The sequence below is a fragment of the Podarcis melisellensis genome, assembly GCF_964234715.1.
Source record: "Podarcis melisellensis genome assembly, chromosome: 15".
NCBI lineage: Eukaryota > Metazoa > Chordata > Lepidosauria > Squamata > Lacertidae > Podarcis > Podarcis melisellensis.
Window position 1 is genome coordinate 9775500 of NC_138532.1, and position 16914 is coordinate 9792413.

A 16914-nucleotide genomic window follows, 5' to 3' on the forward strand; every position below is an offset into this window, starting at 1 on the left:
CCCTCCCTTGCAGCTGCACAGTTGGCATGGCTATGCCAGCTCCCAGCCAGCCATGCCTTCAATGTCCTTTTCTCTGTTAGGAGTGGTTGGCCTGGCCCAGAGAAGCAAATGTGGAGGCTCTGCAATATTGTCTTATATACCCTGCTCAGACCGGCAGCAGCACTCCCGGGTTTCAGGCAGGGGGTATTCCCAGTCCCAGGTGGAGGCACTAGGGGTAGAACCTGGGACCTTCCTGCAGAGTAGGTGTTCTGCCGCTGAGCATAACACCTGGGCTACCTCTCTTATTTTATGTATCAAGCACTATGTTGACATGGGGCCCAACCCCTTTTCTGTGCTCCCAGATGCCCATCAACGCCTCCAACGCCCTGACCCTGGCACACCAGCTGCGTGTCTACACAGCCGAGGCGGCAAATTTCTCGGACATGATGGATGTCATCTACGTTTCCCAGATGATTGAGAAGTTCACTGGTTACGTGGATCAGATTAAGCAGGTAACTGAGTCATGTGTAACCGCATTCCTAGGTCCTTTGCTTTCCCCAAATGCAATGCAGGGAGCAAGCTGCTTGCCTGCGATTCCTGTTGTCTTTTCCTCTGTGCCTCAAAACACAGAGGATTCCCTAGAGAGAAACCTTCCACATGGGGCTACCTTTGAAGGTGATGTGGAAACTGCAACTAATCCAGAATGTGGCAGCTAGACTGGTGACTGGGAGCAGCCGCTGGGACCATATAAAACCAGTCTACGCTGGTTCCCAGTACGTTTCTGAGCACAATTCAAAGTGTTGATGCAGAGCTTCAAAGCCTTAAACAGCCTCAGCCCAATATATCCGAAGGAGCGTCTCCGCACCCATCATCTTGCCCGGACCCTGAGGTCCTCTCACAGTGGTTCCCTCACTGTGAGAAGCGAAGTTACAGGGAACCAGGCAGAAGGCCTTCTCGGTGGTGGCCCCCTCCCTGTGGAACGTCCTCCTGTCAGATGGCAAGGAGATAAATAATCATATGACTTTCAGAAGACATTTGAAGGCAGCCCTGTTTTGGGAAGCTTTGATATTTTGGTGTGTTTCTTTATACCTGGTTGGAAGCAACCCAGAGTGGCTTGGAAAACGCAGTCAGATGAGTGGGGTACAATAAATTTTTATTATTATTATTATTATTATTATTATTATTATTATTATTCTCGGAGCCACAGGCCCATAGTGGTATTTTTATATATATTATATTTTGTTTTTTTAAAAACCACCAAAACACAAACAGTGAAACCCCCCAAGCGGCTGATACATTGGGTATGCAATATTCAATAATATACATATTCAACAATATTCAATAATAACATATTCAAATCAACCATATGTACACTTCCATATACCTTAACACTCCTCCCTCCACAAGGTTTATTTAACTTTTAACATTTTAATTGCCCCAAATTGTTCAAACCTACCCAAATAATTCAGTATCTTCTCAAACCAATCCTCCTCTTTCTCACTGACCTTAAACCCTTTCATTCTGTGTATCTTCACAGTTAGATATTCTAAAGTTATAATATTATTCAGTTTTTCCCCCCATTGGTTCACCCCTAGCTCTTCTGGATTTTTCCAGTTACTCGCTATAACCTGTCTGGCTGCAGTTACCATCAATTTTATCCATTTGCATTCCTCTTTCCGTAGTGGTGGATTGGAAGCAATAGTGGACAAGGCCCTGATGCCTCACAGCACAAAGTTGTTGGGAATGCCAGGTTGTGCTCAGGCCTCGCTTGCAGGCTTCTTAAAGCCATCTGGTCTCTTTAAGAACAGGAGTCTGGACCAAGATTGAGCAGGGTTCTAATGCTGGATGGATGGGGTCTCGCTTCCATGTCCTGTGCATTGTCCAGAGCGCTCTTTGCATTTAAAGCAGGGTGGGGAAGCTGAGGTCCTCTAGACAGGCTTCGAAATTAGCAGGGCATCAGGCGCATTTTGCGCCTAAAGATTCTCCATTAGTGAGCACCTCAAAAAGTCTGGGTGCCATTTTTGTGTGTGCCTGGCTGACACTCAAGGATTACTGAAATGTATGTGTTTTGAAGCCTCATAGTATATCTTAAGGATAGACAATATGTTAAGGAGTTTAACAATAAAGAGTAGAGTGTTTTGAGAGCTGAAGTATGGTACCAATACAGTGGTACCTTGTGTTAAGAACTTAATTCGTTCTGGAGGTCTGTTCTTAACCTGAAACTGTTCTTAACCTGAGGTACCACTTTAGCTAATGGGGCCTCCCACTGCCGCTGCACGATTTCTGTTCTCATCCTGAAGCAAAGTTCTTAACCCGAGGTACTATTTCTGGGTTAGCGGAGTCTGTAACCTGAAGCGTCTGTAACCTGAAGCATCTGTAACCTGAGGTACCACTGTATTTTTATTGTAAACACCAAATTAAACATGTATGAACAATTTCTGCTAAAAATGTGATATTAACGATGTGTCGCTTATGTGAATTGCATATTAATTCGTGCTTATCAAAATAATAAATAAAAAGTGTTGCTGATCTCCCCGTCCCCCGTCCCGCCAGTGGCCACTAGACATTCTGTTTTGGCGCCCACAACCCAGGTCCCAGAAGCCATTTGGCTCCTAGATTTTCTACCCCAGTTTCTATCACTGCCTTCAGACGCTGATGGACTCCTAGCCCCACCAACCCCAGGCAGCATGGAGCTGAAATCCAGCAACATCTGAATGGCCGCAGGTTCTCCGTCCCTGATTTAAATCATCTCTTTTGCTGCAGCCCTGGGGTTTTCCCAGCAATGCCTTGGAAGATCTCACCCTTGTCTGCCTTCCCGCAGCTCACGGACGTCATTGTGGAGATGGCCAGCAACATGATGCTAGTGGACGACCACGTTCTGTGGATGGCTCAGATTGAGGAAAAGGCTTGCACCAGCATCGTCCGCTCTCTAGAGAAGATTGCCGCCTACACTCTCAGCACCAGCTCTCAGTACATAGCCGTGGTAGGTCACACCGAGAGATGTTCAGAGGGGGAGGGGAGGGTTGTGGGCTGTTTGGAACTAAGGAACACGGGCGGCACGGACACACCCAGTATTCTTGGGCAGCTGCTGGGGACCAAGCACTTTGACAGGGCTCACCAGTGCTGACAGTCAGCTCAGTTACCCATCCAGCAACCTGTCCATGGGCTTATCTGGGAGCTGCCTGCCATTTTGAATTTCCCACAGTGCCCTGGAGCGGCCATGGTAGCATTGGGGGAACTTGAAATGGCGACTGGTACCACCAGCTACGCTTGGAGAGAGCAAGGGAATGAGGGATGGAGGAGGTCACTGCAGGGCAATTTATTAAGGGACTCATTGAACTTGGAACAAATCAATCGGAGGAATAATATTAAGGTGTGGGTAGTAAGAAATATTCGTATTGAGACAAAAGGGGTAGTTGCAAGTTAACAGGGGGGACGGATGGACACAAGAGTGTGGATCTGTGCCACCATGCCGAACAATGATACTCTTTACCTGGGAGTAAAAAATGGGGGAGAAATACGATTTAAATGAGAATTTACCTTATTCACACTTCCTGAAACAATATGAAAACTGAAACACCACCTTCCTCAAAATTTGCACTTTTGCAATGCAGCTGTCCCACCAAGTAATGTCTGCCCCCCCAAAAAATTGCACATATTGGGGTAAAGCATGCATAGAAATGGGTATATTAGTGAAAATAATGTACAGAAAATGCGTTATATTGGGGAAAATCACTGTGCAGATATGTGGGTCTTAGGCAAAATTGCATACAAACATGCCATTATATTAAGAAAAAGGCACACCAAAATGCGATGAACTTTCGGGAGGGCTTTAAAAAATAAGTATATACTATAAATAAATTGCAAATGGATGGGAAGAACTAAGCTTAAGACAAGGGAAAGTGGAAAGGACAGCTTTGCCCAAGTCGGGTACCTTTGCTTTGGCAGAACACGAGGAACATTGCTTTTGAGGCCTACCTGATCAAGCCAGACAGCTATGTGGGCCTGAGCTGCACGGCCTTTCAGAAGCGCGAGGTGGTGCTCAGCAGTCGGCCGCACCGGCAGGAGCGATATGCCGAGTCCCTGGCAGACCAGCAGCTGAAGTTCCGGTGTGCCACGGGGCGGCCAAACATCTCCCTGGCCAGCTTTCACATCAAGGTGAGGTGGGGAAGGGCAGGGTCGGGTGGATAAAGGAGAGGAAAGGATCTTGGCAAACCGTTATAGAATAAAGTAAGCAGAGCAGAAATCCAGGCAGCCCTTGCATGGGCAGGGCAAGTGCAGATGAACTGCATTCAGAGAGTCTGCTACTCAAACCAGACCTGAAGTGGGAGGTCCATGATCAGGTCTCACAACCTAAAAAAGCAACCACTGAGTTGAGAAGGAGGCATTTGGGTCAGCACCATAACATGGGGGGAAAGGATTTGGGAACGTAGGAAGCTTCCTTATATGGGGTCAGACGGTTGGCGCATTGAGACCAGTATTGTCTACACTGACCGGAAGCAGTTTGCTAGGATTTCAGAACGGGGTCCTTCTCAGCCCTCCCTAGAGATGTCAGAGATGGAACCTGGGACCTTCTGTAGGCAAAGCAGAAGCTCTGCCACTATGCTGGGTTATTTCTCAAACCTCCCCCTGACATGCTTTGTACGGAGCAGAATGTAGCTGTCTTTCAGATGTCGCACTACTCCAACTTTTGCAACACAATTTTGGGGCTTAAGGAGAGTACCAACCTGTATGTTAGGGTGAAATGTGTTTAGAAAAGTTTGAGAGGAAATCTGTTGAGAAACGCATATTTAAAAACAAATTCTCATGCAGTTTGTTTTTAAATAAACAGACAAATAAATGGTCTGTAGCCATCTTAGCTTTACTCAGAACAGACCCTTTGAAATTAATGGGCCCAAGGTAAAGGTAAAGGGACCCCTGACCGTTAGGTCCAGTCGCGGACGACTCTGGGGTTGCGCGCTCATCTCGCTCTATAGGCCAAGGGAGCCAGCGTTTCTCCGCAGACAGCTTCCGGGTCATGTGGCCAGCATGACTAAGCCACTTCTGGCGAACCAGAGCAGTGCATGGAAATGCCATTTACCTTCCCACCGGAGCGGTACCTATTTATCTACTTGCACTTGACATGCTTTCGAACTGCTAGGTTGACAGGAGCAGAGACTGAACAACAGGAGCTCACCCCGTCATGGGGATTCGAACCACCGACCTTCTGATCGGCAAGCACTAAGCTCTGTGGTTAGACCACAGCACCACCTGCATCCCAAGTTAGACATGCCCAGGGGTCAGCAACCTGCGGTTCCGGAGCCACATGTGGCTCTTTTACACCTTTGCCGCAGCTCCGGGGTGGATACTAGCGAGGGGAGGAGGCGCATTGTGCGCCCCGACACTCCCCACTGTGGCGGGCGCTGTACTGGCTGTGATGTCGCATGGGGGCGGTGCGTGTGTTAGTCACGCACCGTCCCGACGTCACCTTCCCACCCACCCACCCGCTACATTGTAAGGGGCATGTACGCTGGTCACTGCATTGAAAGGGGGCATGTACGCTGGTCACTGTTTTGAAGGGGAGTGAAGAACACACACACACACAAAAAGGTAACTTGTTAATTTAACGTTTATTTCTATGAGGAGGAGTAATTCTGAGGGGTCAAACAAAGAAATAATAAAAAAGTGACAAAAAACTTATTTTTATAATGACGAGTTTTGCGGCTCCCAGTTTTTCTTTTCCTTCGGAAATGGGTCCAAGTGGCTCTTTTTGTCTTAAAGGTTGCAGACCCCTGGACATGCCAATTATCTTTAATTAGTCTGTGTGGGACTGGCATTGGATGCAACCCATTGTAACTTAATGCAAAGAAAGGAAGGAATGGATTTATGAATGAATGAATGAATGAATGAAGGGGTGGGCTACTCCAGCTGTACCTGGCAACGTGGACAAGAAACTGAACTGGTAGAAGTCAAGTTCCCTGCGTGTGTCCCCAGGCTGGGACTGGGTTGTCGTTGTTTTGCTGGGTGACCCCTTTGTTCCCTGTCCCATCAGAACAGCATTGCTCTGGCCTCCATTCAGTTGCCTCCTGGTCTCTTCTGCCCGTCGGCTCCTCCCTACCCCTCAGCTCACAAGTACAAGCTCCAGTTCCTGGCATTCCGCAACGGCAAGCTCTTCTGCAGCACTGGAAACTCTTCACACCTGGCAGATGATGGCAAAAGGCGCAGTGTGGCCACTCCGGTGATCTATGCAGGAACACGTAAGGATCCCAGTGCCCGGGCAGTGGCTGTATGGAACAGGCTGTATGACCTGACCTGCCTTTTTTGGTTTGGCTAGCCAACATGGGGTCCTTCAGATGGGTTTCTGGGGGGTGGGGAGCTCATCTTCCCTAAACACAGGCCACACTGGCTGGGGATGATGGGAGTTGTAGTCCAAATCATATGGAAGGTAAAGGTAAAAGACCTTTAAGATGGTTAAGTCCAGTCAAAGGCAACTATGGGGTGTGGCGCTCATCTCGCTTCAAGCTGAGGGAGTCGGCGTTTGTCCACAGGCAGCTTTCTGGGTCATGCGACTAGCATGACTAAACTGCTTCTGGTGCAACAGAACACCTTGATAAAAACCAGAGCGCACGGAAACACCATTTACCTTCCCACCACAGTGGTACCTATTTATCTACTTGCGCTGGTGTGCTTTCGAATTGCTAGGTTGGCAGGAGCTGGGACTGAACAACGGGAGCTCACTCCGTCGTGGGGATTTGAACTGCTGACCTTCCGATCAGCAAGCCCAAGAGGCTCAGTGGTTTAGACCACAGTGCCACCCGCTCTCCACGCTGGTTACTCGTGCCTCAAAGGGCATTGCTTAAGAACCCGTGTCTGAAAGTCAACATTCATACTGTTTGTCTTTCCTTTAAGAATGAGGAAAGGAATAACCAAATGAAGCAGGCAACTGCTCAGGAAATAATGAATATGTATTATTATTATTATTATTATTATTATTATTATTATTATTATGCGTTAGGGGAGGGATAGTACTCTATCGTTCTCTCCTGTGCAAGACAACATCTGTTCCGCTCAGCCTGAAGGCAGCTTGCAGCCACTTTGCCCATTCCTCGTTTGCTCTTCCCCAGATGGCTGTGGAGCAAGCAACTTCAGTGAGCCCGTCGTCATCTCGCTGCGGCATTTGGGCGAGGGCACAGACCGCATGGCCGCTTCCTGGGACTTTGACGTGCTGGCTGGGTACGGGGGCTGGAGAGCTGAAGGCTGCCAGCTGATTGGCCTGGAGCCCAACGTCACCACCGTCAGCTGCCGGCACCTTGGCAACGTCGCTGTGCTGATGGTGAGGCATGGGCGGGGGGTGGACTGGCCCACATAATCCAGCACCTGCCTAGCCCAAGGGAGGTTTGGGTTGCTTTGCCCAGCTATATTCTATTGGCAAAACCTATTTGGTGTTTTGCAACTTTCTGACTAGCTGCAGGACCTTAGCCAGACCTAGCAGAGTAAGTGCAGAATCCACGGAGGCAATTGGCAACTTGGCTGCAGACAGGATAGACGAAGCAAGAACCAGGAACTTGTAGTTAGGTGTTTATTATATACAGTGGACTATTTACAGGAACAGAACACGGATCTTTTGCTAGCTCTCTCTGACACGACTCACAACTCCTACACTGACACAGAACTACTGAACTCTGAAATACTGAACTAACACATTCCAGTTAGTAGGCCATTAATTATCACTCCCTTGAGAGAGCTTGACCAATCAGGGCGCTGTCTCCATGTCTCTGTTATCACCAGGCAGACTTACTCCTTCAGATTGCCTTCTGGCTGTCTGCCAAACCTTAATTGACTCTGTGTGAGTAGCTGCACGTACACAGTTTCCCAACATATTCAGCTAAGGCTGCCATGCAGGTAGTGAACTCTCCACAGGAGCTGGAACACCGAGATCCCCCTCAGTGCTTTAATTTAAATTAAGCTGCCTTAATTTATAACCACTGCGCTCTGTTAGACCTTATTCAAAGTGTTGGTGCTGACCTTTAAAGCCCTAAACGGTCTCAGCCCAGCATACCTGAAGGAGTGTCTCCACCCCCATCGTTCAGCCCAGACACCAAGGTCCAGCTCTGAGGGTTTCTGGCAATTCCCTCCCTGTGATAAGTGAGGTTGCAGGGAATCAGACAGAGGGCCTTCTCGGTAGTGGCTCCCGCCCTGTAGAACACCCTCCCATCAGATGCCAAGGAGATAAAGAACTACACAACTTTTAGAAGACATCTGAAGGCAGTCCTGTTTTGGGAAGTGTTTCATAGTTGAGGCTTCCCTCCCCGCTCTGTGTTTTGTTGGAAGCCGCCCAGAGTGGCTGGGGTAACCCAGTCAGATGGGCAGGGTATAAGAAATATATTATTATTATTATTATTATTATTATTATTATTATTATTATTATTATTAAACACAGGAACTGAGCAACTTTCCACGTGAGTCCCCGAGCCCAGCTGAGGTGCTGCACCCTGTCATTTACAGCTGCACTGCCCTCCTCCTCCTGTGCCTCTTTGCCACCATTATCACGTACATCATCAACCACAGGTGAGTATCCTGCCCCATCTCCCTTGCCTGGCCTCATCCTGCCACCATGTCCTTGGCTTCTTACTTGCAACAAAGCCGGCGGGTGTCACTGCCTGCCAGCTTCTCCCACCTCCTCCTTTGTCTCAGTGTCAACTTTGTAGGACTCAGCAGTGGGGAGGATGGGGATTGATCCAGAATTCACTGCCCTTGGCTGCAAATCTACCTGCTGTTGGTGTACCTTGCCTTCCGCCCTACCTGCCACAATGGGCACCAGCCACCGCCGGCCTGTGGTCCTTCCTCGGCTCCTCCACCCACCTTCCTTTTTGCCTGTTTTTCCCGCAGCACCATTCACATCTCCCGGAAGTGCTGGCACATGCTGCTCAACCTCTGCTTTCACATTGCCATGACGTCGGCCGTTTTCGCGGGGGGCGTCACCCTTACCAACTACGTGGTCATCTGCCAAGCGGTGAGTATGTCAGCAATGTATAGGCAACACGATGACCCTGTACATACGCAATAAACAATCTTTTACAGAATTCCTTCAAACCATAACAACTCCAAAATGAAATCTTTAGTCTAAAAATCTTTAAATGAAGCGAGGTACCAGACTTTGTACGATGAAAGACAAGCTGTGAAGCTTTGTGTATTCAGCAAATATGATGTCCGACACTGAACAGTGATTCTGGATATATACTGTCTCGTAGAATTCTTCGTCAGCGTGGTGGGAGGATATAGAATTGCTTCATAAACCCATCTTATTCCGAATGAATGTATGTAGGTGAAAATATAAATTGATGTGGAACAGTGCTCATGTAATAATGTAGTCACTCCTGAGTATGGCAAGGAGGACTTCATCCTGTGGGCAAGCAGTTGTCTTTCCAGTGGCACACTGGTGTTGCACCCATAGGAAACAGCAGCAGGCTGCTTTTGCCTCTGTAAGAATGCCCCGTGGGCATGGCATCACATTATTAAATGGAATAAATAACACGGAGATGGCATCACTGCCGACAGCATTCCTGGAAGCGCCGTTGTCATGGGGCATTCCATCCCAGATCTGGCAAGTGTCTCCCAGCCCTTGAGTGCAGCTAACCCCCAGGAGATGACTGTGTACTCTTCCTTTGCCCTCTACAGGTTGGCATCATTCTGCACTACTCTGCCTTGTCGACTCTCCTGTGGATGGCGGTGATGGTGAGAGTGATCTACAAGGAGGCCACGTGGAAGGCACCACAGCAGCAGGAAGGGGAAGCCCCCCAGCCAGCCCCCCGCCCAATGCTACGGTAACGAGGGAGAAGGTCTCGTAGGGAGGGAGCTGTAGGCTGCGGGAGACGCCCCTGCTCCACGTTTACAAAACTGGGTTCAAGAGGAAACTAGCCGCGATGGCAGTAATGATTCTGAATACCAGTTACTGGAAACCACCAAAGGGGAGAGTGCTGTTGTGCTCAGGCATCTGGCTGGCCAATGTGAGAACAGGATGCTGGACTTGACAGGCCATTGGCCTGATCCAGCAGCTCTTCTTACAAGACAACTCTAGTGCCTTTGGGAAGTGGATTGCTCCTTTTTGAACCAAGAGAGGGGGACTTAGTCTCTCAGTCTCCAGCCCGTGGAAGGTTTGCAGGTATAATTCCCGCATCCAGGAGATCAACAGTGGGGACTTTCTTTGTGTTTCAGATTCTACCTGATAGCTGGTGGGATCCCCCTCATCATCTGTGGGATTACAGCAGCAGTCAATATCCATAACTACGGGGATCATGACTCCTAGTAAGTAATCCAAAATGCTCCTTTTTATACAGCAAGGCTTCATGTGTTGGGACCCCAATTAGGGGCAGGACTTTGGAAAACTGGTTGCATCTCACAATTCCTGGGATAGATCAGGACTAGCCAATGTTGCTCCTTCCACCTATTGCAGGACTCTCATCAGATCCAGCTAGTGTAGCCAATGATCAGGAAAGATGGGAGTTGTAGTCCCTCCCAAAAAATCTGGAGTCCAGCATATTAGCTGCTGCTGGGCTAGATGCTCTTAGTGTGCCTCTTTCGGCAGAGATTATTCACTTCCTTCTGGACTCAAATCACACCTCCCACAGAGAACAAGGCCTACCGTGGTTACTCTTCCTTCTCCTCTCGCTGTTTCGTGCTTGGAGAAGGCAAGGCAAGAGGCTTCAGGGATTAGCATAGAGTCACCCTACTAAAGCATGGGACTTGACAGGCAGCTATGCCAAGCCCAGGCACCAAATCTTTGTAACACTCCTATGGTTAACTCCTGTTTGGGAAATACATAACAACCAAGCAATGCAGTAATTATTAGCCACAGGAGGGGCGCAAGGTGCATGGTTTCTCTGCCAGGCAAGGTGCAAAGCCCTTCTTTTGCACGCTGTGAAACATAAATGTGCAGAGTTTTTTTATAAAAAACTGGCCAACCGCCACCCGCCCATGACTCCCAAGCCTTCCCCCAATTAGTCAAAACAAAGGGGGAATGGGAAAGGAGATTGGGGGAGGCTCGGACGTTGTGGGTGGGCAGCCGTTGCCCAGTTTTTTAAAAACTGCGCATTTATGTTTCACAGGGTGCAAAAGAAGGGCTTTGCACCTTTATATAATATGCATGTGTGCTTGGGCCCAGGGTCTTTTGCCTCACCATCCCCACTACTAAAAAAAAAAAATCCCCACTAGCTAAAAAAAAAAAGTGTTCCAATTCATTGGAAAAAAATCTGGTAACCATATTAGCAACAAATGGAGGGGCATGGGCTTTCCATTGCTGTGGCAGACCTTTGGGTTGATCTCCCAGGACTCACCCTACATTCTCCCAGTTACTTCAGATCCACTTGATAGCTCTACTGAACCTTCCCCCTCTCCCCATTTCCCTGCAGTTGCTGGCTGGCTTGTCAGCCAAGCATTGGGGCCTTCTACGTGCCTGCAGCTTTCGTCCTGCTCGTCACTTGGATTTACTTCCTGTGTGCCGGAATCCGATTGCAGTGCCAAGCCAAGAACCCCAAAGAGGCGCCCAAACCCCTGGAAATGCGTCAGCGGCTGGGCGGCAGCAGCAACCTCTTGACAGACTCGGGGTCCATCTTGGTCACGCTGAATTCTACCCCGCACAGTGCCGACATCGACGGCGTTTACTCCTTAGGGGTGCAGTTCTGGGCTCTTGTCATCACCCATTTCCTGTACATCACTCTCTGGACCTTCGGGGCCATGGCGGTGTCCCAGCGCTGGTTCCTCCTGAAGGTCGCCTTCAGCTGCCTCTACGGAGTCACGGCTGTGGCGTTGGGGCTCTTCATCTTTGCCCACCACTGCGCGCGCCGCCGAGACGTGCAGGGCTCGTGGTTCGCCTGCTGCCCATCTTACAGGAATGCTTTGCCCATGCAAGCCTACGTGCACCCGGGAATGGGAGTGGAGGACGGCTCCCAGGTCTTCATTGGCTGCAGCCCCGAGGCGGCTCAGTCCATCAAGTCCTCCTCTTCCCCCAGCAGCAGCAATTCCGCCCCGGGGCCTTGCAAACTCAACAACCTGCAAGTGGCCCTCGGCCAGGCAGATGGCAGCCCTTCGCAGACGGCCTGCTATGAGGACGCCGAGCCTTGTAATAGCAAAAGCACCCCGCCGGCCAGGTATGCCAACAACCTGCACAGCCGCAGCAGACACCACAAAAGCAGGACTAAGCAGTACCGGGAAGGGAAACACCAGCAGCGCCTGAAGGCTCTGCGGGGGCCGTCCTCGGAGCACCCTACCAGTGAGAGCGGCAGCCTCCCCACCAGCCACTCGGAGAGCTACCAAAGCAGTCGGAACAGCCCTTTGAACAATCGGCGCCAGGGGGTGGTCCCAAGCCTGGAGTTGGCCCTGACGCAGTCCGACTTGAGCGACGGCAGCGGCGGCCACCACCACGGGGCAGACTTCAGCCAAGGCCAGCGGAGGAGCACCAGCCGAGACAACCTCAAGCACCAGGCCAATGCCGCAGCGGAAAAAGAGACTAAGAGGCGCTCCTTCCCTCTCAACACGGCCAATCAGAATGGGGGGCTGAAGGGCAGCGAGTACGACATAAACCTCACCGGGGCTGACAGCGCAGCCGGCATGAAAACGGGTCTCTGGAAGAGCGAGACGACTGTGTAGGGAAGGGTCAAAGGGCCAGGGGGCTGGAGCAGGTTTCCCCAGCCTCGGGCAGGAATTAGCAAGGCACTGGCATCTTGCAGAGGCTGATGGTGTGCACTATGTGGGGCTTGGGCAGTGTCTGGTTGACCACGTTCCCAGACTCCCTGCCCTGCAGTCGAGAGGAAAGGTCACCTGACATCTGAGTTGCAAGGGGGCAGGGTAGGGAGAGGGTACGTGCATCACATCCTAGGAACCACACCATGACCTCCATCACCTATATCCTGTGCACCAGGTGACTTGGCTGCTCTTTGTTCCTGGGGATCTTTTCCTGTCCCCACCGAACGAGCAGTGGTGGCCTAATTTGTACGGTGAAAGACAATCATTTGTTCTGGAGCATTGCAATCTATATTATATCCCTTCTGCATGTCACTTAGATCCTAGGTGCTTTTTTATTTTATTTTTTTGGTATGGCATACCAAGGAAAGCAGTGTTTATAAGCTGAAATCTCTAGCGTTGTATGTACATATGTATAGGCAAAATTGCTATCCATTTGAAGTGCCTACACATTTTATGTTAAAGCCATCAATGTTGTGTCAAAGAGCTCTCGCCTTCTCCACTCCCCCCTCCTCCAACATACCTCAAGGCCAGTTCTCATGGCTACTCTGTGGCTCATCGTTGATGCAGCCAACAAACCAAATTGATTATTTTTGACACAGCTCCAAAGCTGGAGACAGTTGGTCATTTTTAACAGAATTGATGGTAGTAAGGCAGAGGCATCATTGTGCTCATGGGGCTGACCAAGGAGGTGGCTCAAACCATGTTGGTCCTTTTTTGGGGGGGAAGCACTTTTAAACACCTTTGAGACATTCCCATCTGCTTAGTTCCAAGGGGGGCAGGGACAGTCCACTGTTTATGGGTGTTTTATCAAGTCAATGAGCAATCGCATGACCAAACTCCTACTGAATCTGCTACGTCAAAAATGAGCTCCATGTAGCCAACTAAGTCCTTGGGCTCTTTCTCAAAAGCAGCAATCCCTGCCAGCAGGCTGATCACTCCTTGCCCATGCCAGGCAGAGGATTGCATTGTATTTTGCAATCCCACAGATGATTGCACTTGTTAGACATGGAAAAAACTGGCCGTGAGAATGTGTTGTTTTCTAGTCTGGCTGACCTCAGACACACACCCTTCCAAGCTTGTAAAGCTGTACCTACGCTTTCAGAAGACAAGGAAAGAGGAGAGAGGTTCAGAAGAAGAGGAAAGATTGTCAGTCTTGACTGAGGTCAAGGTGTGATTGGCCAAGGTGGGCCAATGACATCACCAATGACATCAACCTTTTAAAAAGTTTTTTTTCCTGTTAAAAAGAACGGGGTGGGGGCAAATGCATTAAATGTTCAGAGGAGGAATTGGGTCAACTGCAGATTCGCTAAAGATAAAAGGGCACATAGAGGGTCAAATCAAAGTGGATCTGTAGTTAAAGGTGAGTCTTGGGCTCTGAAACAACTGAAGACTAGGGTCAGGGAAAGAAGATGATGTGCAATACCCCGGCATGAGCTTTGTCTTAGAATTGTTTAATAATAGCAGCAGCAAAAAGACCACCACTCCTCCTGCCTCTGAATTAGGCTGCTGAAGTTCCTGATATATTGCAAGTAGATTTATGCTTGTAGGGTACCAACAGGCAGGCAGTTGGTGCCACCTTCGGAGTCATCATTTTGCATTTGACTCTAGACTGGCTCCAGTTGGTAGACCAAGAAAAAATCCAGTAGGGGTCAAGATAGATGTCTGTTCACACCTGGTCTAAGCCACTTCATGTCAAGCATGTAGTTCATTAGGAGGCAGCAGCCTGAGCCTTTTGCTCCATTCTTCTCCTCCCTATCCATAGCCTTACAAAACCTGGTGCAAGGCGCATGACCTCTGAAGGTCACACTGAGATGCAAAGTGAGAAGAGGTCCTCAGCATGACGCAGTGCAATAAGCCATTTCCCTCCACCCTAAGAGGGAGCAAATGTAGCTTTTTAGTGACCATATTTAGCCCACTGAATTACAGAGCTAATGTAAGTGTTTATTTCAAAAGCCATAGTCAAAACACAATCAAGCAAAATATCGGCTACAAGTGGGCTTACCTCACTTTCATGGCATGTACTTGGCCTTGCAGAAAAAAAGAAAAGGGGGAGCATAGCTTCTTTATTTTTATAACACACACTGTATGGCAGTTTTTCTATCCATGTTAGAGGGCCAACACCACCCAATCATTTAACTGCTCTTACACAAGGAACCCAAGGGTTGTTCACAGAGACAGGACACATGTCCTTAATCTACTCAAGTCTGCAAAGACTACAGCTTGCTTTTGGGGGGGAAGCAAGTTCTCTTCTTTCCTGTTTCTCTCCTTTCTACTCACTGATAAACATCTGGATTTCCAAGTTTTTTGGAGAAAAGTGCGTGTTTCAGGGTGTGGGAAGGTGTGTTATTAATTTAAATCAACATGGAACGCATTGTGCAATTGGCTCACAGACTGGCCAACAGAACAGAGACAGGAACATTTCAGTGGGCGATCAAAGGCTATTGGCATAGCACTTGGATCATATAAATCACACCCACATTTTTGCAGAATTAAAACAAGCCAACCCGCTATAAATTCCGACCAGGCAGAGAGATTCTTTTATTATTTAGGATCATTGTTGTGCATTGTTTAGAGAGAGAAGACTTGTGAGGGTTTTCTGTTCACACCCATAAACCATTATGATACCCAGATGAGTGCTGTCAGTAACGCTGCTGGGGGTGTAGAAGTTGCTTAAAGCAGCAGAGTGAGAGGGGCAAACATATGGGAAGCTAAAAAGACGACAGAGTAATTTGTAGTATTGATGACTGGGTGAAAAATCCAGACAGGCGCTTAGAAATGCTGTCTCCTCACACTCCGGCCCCATTGACCTCCGAGGACAGGCTGCCACCTTCTTCTGCATCATTTATGCAATACTAACAAACACTGGCTCATGAGCATGAACAGTGAGATCTTATGAGAGCCACAGATGTAGGAGGACTAAACATGTTGTTTTTCCTTCCGTTGAGTTCGTTAGATGGGTTTTCCATATTTGGGAAAGGGGAGGAGCATCCAGCTCCTAAAGACGTAGGCATCCCGCAAGGAGGGAAGTCAGCCGAGAGCCACCGTTAAGTATCCTTAAGAATTTACAGGAACACGGTGGGAGGGATTTTACAGTGAGCTCACCCCACAATTCTAGCATAACCTTTAAAGGCCTTTCTCATGCAAGCAGCCCTACCCATGTGGGTGTGTCTCACGAGGCCAGCTTAACATCTGGGGCTTTTTTTTCAGCTGGAACTCAGTTGCGGCACCTCTCTGGTGGGCTCCATTGCCATTCTAAGAGAACAAGGGAGGCGTTCATTGTGAGTTCCGGCACCTCTTTTTCTAGAAAGGTAGCACTGAAACATCTGTGGGGTAAATGCATAGAAAAGCACTTCCCACAAAGGGCACCTGTGTGTCAGAAGCGGCTGAAGAATATATCTGTCCATTTTCAAGGGTGTGTGTGCAAGAAATCTGAACAGGCCAGGCTCCCTGCACAGGCCCCTCTTCTCACTTTTTGCAATTTATATCACAGGCAATAACAAACAGCTGCTAGAAGAGGAAGCCCATTCACTACAGTAAGTAATGAATGCAAGCAGGGTGGGGGGATGCCAGGAGATATCTCCACAACAGATCCATAGCCTTGAGGGAAGACACAAACTGGTTACTATAAATAAATGTATAATTTTTACGCACACGTGTTGAAAATTCTTACTGCTCCTTTGAAATCAACTGTGCAGTGCTTACTAAAAATAAAGTCTTTATTCTGAACATGGCAGAAGATCAATGTACTCCTATAGACAGGCAGGCATACACAGTCTCCTTGTCAGTAAAACACCACCTACCTCGAAAGGAGCTGCAAGGATTGTTTTGGTCCTCATGCTATTGGTTCCACCAGTCAAACAGGCAGAGCCATAGGCAATCAGTAGGATCCACAGTGGCTCTAAGAGCTGGCATGGAAATTTGGAGCCCTTAAAGGGCCATGAAGCACTTATTACCTCCCAATCCCTGAATCTTCCAAGAACTGTTTCCTCCTCCTCCATCACCTCTTTTGCAACTACAGTGGTTTCACAATTGCTTCCTCCTATTTAGCTTGAGAGCAGATCTATTCTCCTTTCCCTTACCTCTGAAAATTCCTTCTTGGTTTTATATTTTTTATATTTAAATAAAGGCCTAAATCATTTATATGTCAGCACTACAACCCACATGATATTGCCGATGCTGAACTTGTTATATATGCTTGCTACACTGAAAACAGTA

The 16914-nt window shown here is 48.6% G+C and overlaps 1 protein-coding gene across 1 annotated transcript in view; it reads left to right on the plus strand.

The window, feature by feature from the left end:
* ADGRA2 (adhesion G protein-coupled receptor A2) overlaps positions 1-12678 on the plus strand; it is a 107666-nt gene extending 94988 nt beyond the window's left edge. Inside the window, exons 10-19 of the mRNA XM_081890851.1 lie at positions 342-491; positions 2801-2962; positions 3928-4137; positions 6011-6215; positions 7083-7291; positions 8399-8526; positions 8848-8971; positions 9637-9782; positions 10174-10263; positions 11367-12678. Of these exons, the coding sequence (XP_081746977.1) occupies positions 342-491; positions 2801-2962; positions 3928-4137; positions 6011-6215; positions 7083-7291; positions 8399-8526; positions 8848-8971; positions 9637-9782; positions 10174-10263; positions 11367-12603 (2661 nt within the window). The 3' untranslated portion in view covers positions 12604-12678. The remainder of the gene's footprint in view (positions 1-341; positions 492-2800; positions 2963-3927; positions 4138-6010; positions 6216-7082; positions 7292-8398; positions 8527-8847; positions 8972-9636; positions 9783-10173; positions 10264-11366) is intronic.
* The last annotated feature ends 4236 nt before the right edge of the window (positions 12679-16914 follow it).